The 10150-nt window shown below is 34.1% G+C and overlaps 1 protein-coding gene across 1 annotated transcript; it reads right to left on the bottom strand.

The window, feature by feature from the left end:
• Positions 1-451: 451 nt before the first annotated feature.
• LOC121212317 (uncharacterized) lies at positions 452-2148 on the bottom strand. The gene is made up of 4 exons (XM_041084781.1): positions 1812-2148; positions 1502-1708; positions 602-776; positions 452-455 (listed from the first exon to the last, which is right to left on the bottom strand). The coding sequence occupies exons 1-4, from the start codon at positions 2146-2148 to the stop codon at positions 452-454; spliced, it is 723 nt and encodes a 240-aa protein (XP_040940715.1).
• Positions 2149-10150: the final 8002 nt, after the last annotated feature.

The raw sequence follows: 10150 nt of genomic DNA, 5'->3' as shown, positions 1-10150 counted from the left end.
TTGCATGAGTACACAACCCAATCCATTTAAGGATGCATCACTGTAGACCACAAACTCTTTTCCCGGCTCAGGTAATACTAAGACTGGAGCTTCAGTCAACAATGCTTTCAACTTCTCGAAACTTTGCTGACACTTATCTGTCCATTCAAACTTAACATCTTTTTGTAGCAACCTCATCATCGGAGTCGCTATCATGGGGAATCCTTTTACAAACCTTCGATAGTAATCAGCTAAGCCCAAAAAGCTTCTAACCTCGGTTACATTTTTAGGCGGTTTCCAATCGACAATAGCAGAGATCTTGCTTGGATCAATTTAGATGCCTACACCCAAAACAATGTGACCCAAAAATCTTACCTCTCGGAGCCAAAATTCACTCTTGCTAAACTTAGTATATAATTGTTTCTCCTATAAGGTTTGCAACACCGTTCTCAGATGATTCGCATGTTCCGTCTCATCTTTAGAATAAATCAAAATGTCGTCAATGAACACAACGACAAACTTATCCAAGTATGGCCGAAAGATTCTATTCATTAGATCCATGAATACGGCCGGTGCATTCGTCAACCCAAACAGCATGACAAGAAATTCATAGTGACCATACCTTGTTCTAAAAGCTGTCTTAGGCACATCCAATTCTCTAACTCGCAACTGATAATAGCCGGACTTCAGATTTATCTTAGAAAATACAGTGGCTCTCCTCAATTGGTCGAACAGATTGTCGGTCCTTGGCAAAGAATATTTATTCTTGATAGTTACCTTGTTCAATTGCCGATAGCCTATACGTAGCCTCATTGAACCATGTTTCTTCTTTACAAATAATACAGGAGCACTTCAATGTGAAAAGCTCGGCCTTGCAAAACCTTTATCCGTCAGCTCTTGCAACTATGCTTTCAACTCTCTCAGCTTAGTTGGTGCCATCCTATACGGAGCAATTGAATACCAAACTCTATTTCTCTTTCAGGGGGTAGTTCGGGTAATTCTTCTGGAAACACATCTAGGTACTCACATACTATCGGCACAGACTCAATCTTCAACTTCGTTTCCTTAGTGTTCAATACAAATGCAAGGTAGGCTTCATACCCTTTCCTCATATATCTCTGAACAACCATTGCCGTGATTACAACCGACGACGAACCCAATTCTCTTGAATCGACCTGTAGAATCTCACAATCCAGGCATTTCAATTTAATATGCTTACTACCACAATTTACAATTATATCATGAAATGCTAACCAATCCATACCAAGTATTACATCAAATTCATCAAATGGTAATAACATAAGGTTAGCTGGAAAGCAATGACCCTGAATCGTCAAAGGACAATTCTTACAGACTTTATCAACCACGACTGATTTGCCTAGTGGGTTCGACACTCTAATGATGAATTCTGTAGGTTCAATGGGTATGTTCATACTAGACACCAATCTTATACAAATATATGAATGCGTTGACCCCGGGTCAATTAAAGCAATAACATATGTATTAAAAAGAGAAAAAGTACCCGTGATAACATCGGGAGCAAAGGCTTCCTCTCGAGCACGTATTGTGTATGTTCTCGCTGGGGCTCGAGCCTCTGATTTTGCAGCATCTTTAGCCGCGACTCGACTGCCACTAGCACTTCTAGGGTACCTCGGAGGTCTACCTCGAGTAATAGGAGTACTCGACTTCAGAGTCACTTCCACTTTTTTTTCATTTCGTTCTGGGCAGTCTTTGAGAAAGTGATCAAGAGAACCACATCTTAAACATGCACCGCTCTTTTTTCGGCACTCTCTAGAGTGAAATTTGTTAGTGAAATTTGTTACAAATTTTACACTTCAGCTTTTGGTCATCTACACTCCCTACAATACTCACCAACGGGGAGGAAGACCTCTGCTTTCGTCGTTTGGAGCCTCTCGCTTTACCCGAATATCTTACCGATGAAGTGGAGCGTTCATGTTGGCTCCTTGATTTCTTCGTAAGAAATGAAAGCGTCTTACCACTGGACCTCTTGCTCGAAACTCGAGCTTCTCTCTTAGCTTGCTTTCTTTCTTTATTAAGCTCCTCGGCCTTCTTAGCCCGATCAGCTAATGTAGCGAACTCTTGTATCTCAAGAATCTTGATCAACAACTTGATTTCCTCATTCAGACTTTCCTCAAAGTGTTTACACATTTCTGGCTCGGTTTAGACCCATTCAGTTGCATATTGACTTAGCCTTACGAACTCCCTTTCGTATTCTGCTACAGTCTTATTTCCTTGTTTGAGTTCCGAGAACTCCTTTCGCTTTGAGTCTAAGAACCTCTAACTGATGTATTTCTTTTTAAACTCTACTTGGAAAAATTCCCAAGTAATGTTTTTCTTCTGCACCATGGAAGATACAGTCTTCCACCAATGGTATGCAGTATCCTTCAGGAGGGACACGACACACTTCAAGCACCCTCAGGTGTGCATAACAATTTATCTAATACCTGTGTAGTATTCTCAAGCTAGAACTCGGCTCTTTCGGCATCATCATCAACCTTAGCTCTAAATTCTTCAGCCCCATACTTTCTAAGCTTGTTTACAGTGGCTTTACCAACTCTCATAGATACCATACCTCGTGGTACTTCCTCATTAGGTTGGTTAAGGGGCGGGGGAGGTCGTGGTATGTTGGGGCGATTCCTTAAGTAATCCCCAAACCACTCGTCCATCATTTCTAAGAAGGCGGTCTTGGCCTCTTCCCGGCCTTCAGGCATAGACCTTTTGCTACTACTAGAAACGGTTTGATGTACGAAAGCTGGAGCATGCCTCTCGACTCCCTCGGACTCATTTTATGCTTGATTAGAAGACATTTATTATATTCAAAAACAATTTAAACGGTTAGGAGATGTCACACTATCAGTGTTCAAATAATGACATGTATAGTGAAATCCAATACTCTCTACGGCAGTCTTAGAACTGACTAAATCGTAACTCTGATACCACTAAATGTAACACCCCTTACCGTACCCGAGATCGGGGATAAGTACGAGGCGTTACTGGACATATATATGAGCATAAACGGAAAATACAGGTTATAAAATTTTGTTTCAACTCAAAACAAACCCACTAACATTGTAGTGTCCAAATTTTGGGCCTACGAGGCCCTAAACAAACATTGAGAAAGGTTCGGGACCAAACTAAAGATCTAAGAAAAACTTATAGGTTATTACCTCGCATGCCCATTTTGAGATCATACACACGTTCGTGTGCATTACGATATGCTCGTGTGGTCACTTGTGTCCAAAACTTGAGTATTCTATTAGATTCACATGGCCAAGGCACACGCTCGTGTATCTAGCTCGTGTTCAACAATGACTTAAAATTTTAGGTGCAGTGGACACACGGTCATACCAAACGCCCAAGGGTGATCCATGTGTCACACACAGCCTGGACACACGCCTATGTGTCTACCTGTGTGGAACTTATTAGGCTACTTTTCAAGCTTTTGGTCGCCCTCAATTGCCCACTCTCATCTATAGCTTCTACTGATATCTGACATTCCCTAATCACACTCAAGTTCTATCATAATTGTCAATTGCGTGTAAACCTCATATCATTGGTTTTGCACATGCTAGGTTACCCTTTTTGTATTAAGGATTATAGTCTCATTAATCACAATATCGGATTTGGCTCGTCTTTTAACTCATTGCCAACTGTGATCCTCCCAATTTCAAATAAATTGGTCACATTTATCGTATTCATTCGTAATACACCATATAATCATTTCAACAAGTAAAAATTGCATAATTAGTAGGATAGCAACCTACACCAATACAGGCCATATACAAAATGAATAGACATAACATTCAAACCTTTACATTGCTAGCCAAATGACACATATGACAAAATGACCCAAAAATACCTATACATGCCATTAAACAAAATAAAGTATCTATCTACCAAAGCTGGACTAGTTGATAATGTGTTGACTCTCTAACCGTCTTCCAACCTTTACGAGTCCTCGAGCTATGAAAGACAGCAAAAAGAGAAGGGTAAGCATTTTCATGCTTAGTAAGCTCAAATAACCGGAAAGTAAACTTACCAAGCAATTAGCATACATCCATAATAGATAAGGAAACCAACAAGTATGAAATGGTTCCCTATCACATGCACTCAACCAATGAGTTAGTCACATAGTCACATAACAAAACACCATGTAATTTATCTTAGATGAGCTCATCATTCAACATTTCATTTTGTACATGTATTTCATGTTAATCCCATTGAGTGTCTAGGAAATCTCGATGAAATATCCATTAATCGTCAATTCATAAGGATGATCATTTCAGGTGTGCACTCCTGCGAACCTCACATTTTATGTTAGGATTACTAGTCCAGGCTAAATCCCTCATATCGTAAATTCATAAGGTGATGTCGGGATTACTAATCTAGGCTAAGTCCCTTATTGCGACAAACACCTTTAATGAGCTCAGATCTGAATTACCAGTCCAGGCTAAATTCAGACCTTGATCGGATTACCCGTCCGGGCTAAATCCATAATGCATATGTATTCTTCGGAAGGCTCAATCATCCAAAGGAACACCTGTTCAGGCTAGATCCTTTTCATAATTGAGATCAACGGATTACCCATCTGGGCTAAATCTTTTCTGCAACACATGCAGGATCTTATTACACATGTAAAGCATGGTTTATCTATCGAATTCCCTTTTTAACCTCAACCGAGATAATTTTTCAACACATCATTATTGGGAATGCATTTCATGAAATCTTATGCTATCAATACATGCAATCATAATTCATTCACAAATCATATAATTAGGCATATTAAGAGTTTACCTTAAGTTATCTGAACTTACCTGGTATTCGTTTCAGAGCTGTGTTTCGGTTATTCCGAAACCTTTCGTTTTCCTCGATCGACCTCCAGAATTTATTTCTTGGGGTCTATTACAACAAAATTAAATCATTAACACTCCAAATTATACATTTCAAGTCTAAATTCCACCCCGGTCCAAATGACCATTTTGCCCTTAACATTTCATATTTTTACGATTTAGTCCCTAGGCTCGTATAATGAAACACATGCAATTTCTATCTTACCCAAGCCTAGCCGAATGTTTTTCCCTCTTATGGCAACCCGCATTTTCCATTATTTCTCATTTCCACCACATATTTTACACCTTTCGCAAAAAGGTCCTTTTAGGTGTTTTTCATGAAAACCACCTAGAAAAAAATGTTTAACACTCATCCAACTTTCATATTCCTCCATAATCCATCAAAATACAAGTAACTCATGCATGGGTAAATTTTTAGACATGGATCCTAGCATGAAATATGGGTAAAAATAGAGAGAATAAGCTACCGAGATTTTAAAAATACAAAGAACATTAAAAACGGGGCTTGGGAGCATTTACTATTGAGCTTGAAAATGTTGAAAACCCTAGCTATGGTGTCCCTTCAATTTTTGGCAGCCATGGAGAAGAAAATGGCTGATTTTTGTTTCATTTTTCCCATTTTATTTTATTAAAATGCCAAATGACCAAAATGCCCTTATGCCCTTTCTTTAAAATTTCATCCATGCAAACCCATTTTTGTCGAAAAACTTAGAAATTGGGAAAATTACTCTCCAAGACCTTATAATTTATAATATAAATCAATTTCATACAAATTTCTTCTAGAATCCAAGTTTTGCAATTTATTCAATTTAGTCCCTAATTTCAAATTGGACACCTTACTCGAAGAATTTCTTCATGAAACTTTAACACATGCATATTATCATATTCTAGGCCTCATAATAATCATAAAATAAATATTTTTATGTCAGATTTGTGGTCCCGAAACCACTATTCCGACTAGGCCCTATTTCAGGATGTTACAGAATTGGCATACTTTAAGTTTATACCATAGGCCTTTGGTCTTTGGGGGATCCATTTCCATTCAGTTCGCCAGATCTATTGTTCTTCATATGTTTTAACATCAAGAATCAACTCTTTTTTCTTTCATTTTACACTTATTTTGTTGAATTATTTCTGAAAATCGTTTTTAATCATTTTATGATACTTCAAAATGGATCTGTCATGTTTCAAAATTTCAATAATGATTTTGATTTAGCTTAATCAATACAATTTCAATCAACCCAATTTTCTACTCCTAGCAGATCCATCTATTTGTTTACTTATTAGCTTGAATTTTGTTGTAATCTCTTATACATCTTTATAGATCTAACAGTTTGTCAGTTTGGGTTGATTTTGAGTAGGATCAATGTAGATTGAATTAAATTAAGTTTTAAAATTTTTTATTTATTTTGGGTTTTGCCAATTTGGGGTTCGGATTGTTTTTTATATGGGTTTTAGTTGTTTTATGACCAGCTGATTTGGATTTTAAGCTCATGTTTTGGTCATTTTGTATTTGGATCAATTTGGGTTTAGGTCAAATGGATTCTAGTTATCGACTTTATGGTTGGATTGTATAGTTTTGCTCTACATGTATGTGTATGTTCGGGTTAATTCAGTTTTAGGTTAAATGGATTTCTATTTTCTAGTTTATGTTTGGGTAATTGTTGAAATCTTCAAATACCCAATTTCGTATTTGGGTTTATGTTTTTACTTCTAATGTGATTATTTGATGAACATGTATATTGACTTCAAATAATTTTGTAAATGGAGCTTTGCTCACATTTGTGGCTTATAGCTTACGTTAAGAATCAAATTGAGTTCAGTTGAATTTTGCAGCTTTCTTATTAGTGAATAAGCATGTCTGATCGCAAGTTTGAGCATCCGAGGCACGGTTCATTGGGCTTTCTCTCGCGAAAAAGAGGCTCCTAACATCGAGGAAAAGGTTCACTTTCCCCTAGTTTTCCCTCTTAATTGTTTAACAATGTTTATTTTGTAGCTGTAGTTGTTAGATCAAATAAATTATCTTGTTTTTGTTTTGTGTTTGAATTTGTAATTGCTAATCTATGTTACTATTTTATGGTTTTCAGTGAAGGCTTTCCCTAAAGATGATCCTATTAAGCCATGCAGATTAACTACATTCTTGGGTTATAAGGCCAGAATGACCCATATTGTGAGGGAAGTTGAAAAGCCTGGATCAAGTATGTTTTCGTTTATGCATATGATCTATTAATTTTTATGTGTTATTTTTCTTCATGGATTTATGTTTTATATTTTTGTCTTTTAGAGCTTCACAAGAAATGAACTTAAGATACTGAACCTTCTAACTGGGTAATCAAAAGTTTTTTATATCCTAATCAAGAACATAACTAATATTCATACAGTTTTGTTTTGTTAGTCTAAGAAGATGCTTTTTCACTTGTTTGAAGGTATATTTTTCTGCTTGACAAATTTTGTTGAATAAGATGGCAGGGCTTTGGTTTGGCAAAGTAAGAAGAGTTGTCATCACTTTTTTATTGCACGGAAGTTCTTCTGGAGGAAAAATAGGTAGCCTGGCATTTTTAAGTACTGTATTATCTTAATGGGTTAATCTCCAGTTTTGCATTCAAGGGATACTAGTGTCAAATGAAAATAATAATGTGCTTTGTTGGAAACATGGTCCCGTTTTCTGTTTTCTTTTAGATTTCTACAACCAAGCAAAGCCTTAGGTTTTCTATTTTGGGAGAGCGAGTGAAAAGTAAAGAAGTATCCTTATGCTAGTGTCAGTTTTATTTCAACTTCACTTTCTTATATTCTAGTTTTGTGTCAAACTTAAGTTATATGCCTATCAATATCCCATCGATATTCCTTGCAGATACTTTTGGCTTGCCTGGAGTAGCTTAGTTTTTACACTAAAAGCCTATTGGCTCAACAGGATGAACAAGTTCACAATTTTGAGAGACCTCAATTTTGTTGCAGAAAACCTTGGTGTTGAGTGTTTCAAAGGTACTGTTGTGGTATAATATCGATTTCTTTTTCCCCTTGCTAGTCAGATTCATCTGTAATTGCATTTTGTTTTATTTAGTTCTCACCATTTTCTCTCTTATTTTCCTGGTATTATAGTTTATCTTGTTGAATTTTACATTGTTTTGATGTTGTCTATGGAAATGATTTAATAGCGATTGTTGCAAGAGGAGGGGTGGAGACTTTGAGACCTTCTTTACAGAGGTTATACATGACAAGGGCTTCTGCATATAGAGATGCTCTTAAGAGTTTCATAGAAGGATATCAAGAGGGTATCCAGCAGATCATGGAGAAAAAGGAAGATTCTTCTAAAGCACAACAAGAAGGCAATACTGATAAAAATTCAACTTGATGGCTGATAAGTGAATAATCGGAGATGCATGTGAGTACTTCTCCAGCATACCTATTGTAGATACAAGTTTAGAGATCTGGTGGAGCTGGGTTGGCATGAAATCACAAGAATGATACATGTCCTGAGAATTTTCCTGTATTGAGAAAGTGACCTTTAGAAACTACAAAAATAATGGGAATCTCCATTGACAATGGTGATGCTCTTTCCTTCTCTCACAATTTAAATGAAATGAGAATGTGAAATGTAACATTATAATGTTTGTTATATGTAACAAAGTATCAATTAAAATTATTACTTAACTCATAATTAACATTTAAATTATATCATTAATTCTATTTTAGTGTCTAAATTTTTTTAATCACAAGCTATTTATTACTTCTAATACTTTGTTTTTTTTATTGTAGAACAATCAAATTATTTGTTTCATTAATGATATTTTAGCACATTAAATATGTATTGTAGTTTAAAAATAATAAAGTAGGTTATATATTATTTTTATAATATTATATATTATGATTTTTTAATTCATATAATAATGATTATATTAAGAATTTTATTAAATTATATAATTTTTATTAAATTGTATTTAATAATAATTATATTAAAATATGATTAAATTATTTATTTTTATTTTTATTAAAATATATTTAACAATAATTTTATTAAAATTTAATAACAATAACAATAATTATCTATCTAAAAAAATTCTATTAATGGTACTTTGGTCATTTAAGTATTTTTCCTTATACTATTACAACATCTATTCCATTCAACCAAACACAAGAATACTATTACAGCTCTATTCCATTCCATTCAACCAAACAGTTAAATTACTAATTACAACTCTATTCAATTACAGCTCTATTCAATTACAGCCCTATTCCATTATAGTGAACCAAGCGTATCCTTAGTGTTTTGTGATTTAAGGTGAGTGATAGGTAATGGTTTTGTTTGAAAGATGATGCAAGGTAAGTTGATAAAAGATGGATTGAGGTAATATATAAGATTGTGTGTGAGAGAAAACAAAGAGTGGTAATTTTTAAATTTTTATAATTATTAATAATATTTTTTAACATTTTCCATGACTTTTATAATTTTCTATGATATTTTATAATATTTAATAAATTTTGTAAAAATAATTATCATATTTTTATAATTTTTGATAACTTTTTTAAAATTTTTCCATATTTTCAATTATTTTTATGATTTATAATTTTTTTTTATAATTTTAAGGCAATTTTATAATTTTGTATTTTATTATAAAATATTATATTTTTAATAATTATTTAGAAAAATAATATAGTTTTCTTCCACATAAATTTTTTTTCTTTCTAAAATTACCTCTTACACAATGATTTCACAATAAAAAAATATTTTTTTATAGCAAAACGCATATCGAAAGCGAGTGAAACCTCCATGTCAAGTAGTATTTTCACCTGACTTCAACACTTGTCATTTCTGATATAGTTTTTTTTTATTTTAAAAGTATCCCCTTACACGACAGTTTCAATATTGCAAAAAAAGGCAATTTTACCCCTCTTTGATACGTATGGTTTCTGAAATAATTTTTTTATTTTAAAAGTGCCCCCACACATGGAGATTTCAAGATATAAAAAAAGAATATTTTACGGGCTTCAACACATGTTGTTTCTGATATAAAAAACATTTTTTTAAATTTTGGAAGTGCTCCCTTACATGGTGGTTTCAATATATATATATAAATATTTGTTTCTAAAAGAACCCCCTTATACGACGATTTTAATATGTAAAAAAAAATATTTTCTTTCTACAATAGTTGGTTTAGGGGATGATTTTAGATCCTTACCCAACAGTTAATTAAAGCATCCATTAGGCAAAAAAATTCAAAATTAAATTTTTTATCTAATTTTATCCCTTCATTCCATTAAAACCCCAATCCCTAATAACATCATGTCACATGATGTCTAGA

Source organism: Gossypium hirsutum, chromosome A13 (assembly GCF_007990345.1).
Source record: "Gossypium hirsutum isolate 1008001.06 chromosome A13, Gossypium_hirsutum_v2.1, whole genome shotgun sequence".
NCBI classification, from domain to species: domain Eukaryota; kingdom Viridiplantae; phylum Streptophyta; class Magnoliopsida; order Malvales; family Malvaceae; genus Gossypium; species Gossypium hirsutum.
The sequence above is the reverse complement of the archived record's forward strand: the minus strand, read 5'-3'. Positions and strand labels throughout refer to the sequence as shown.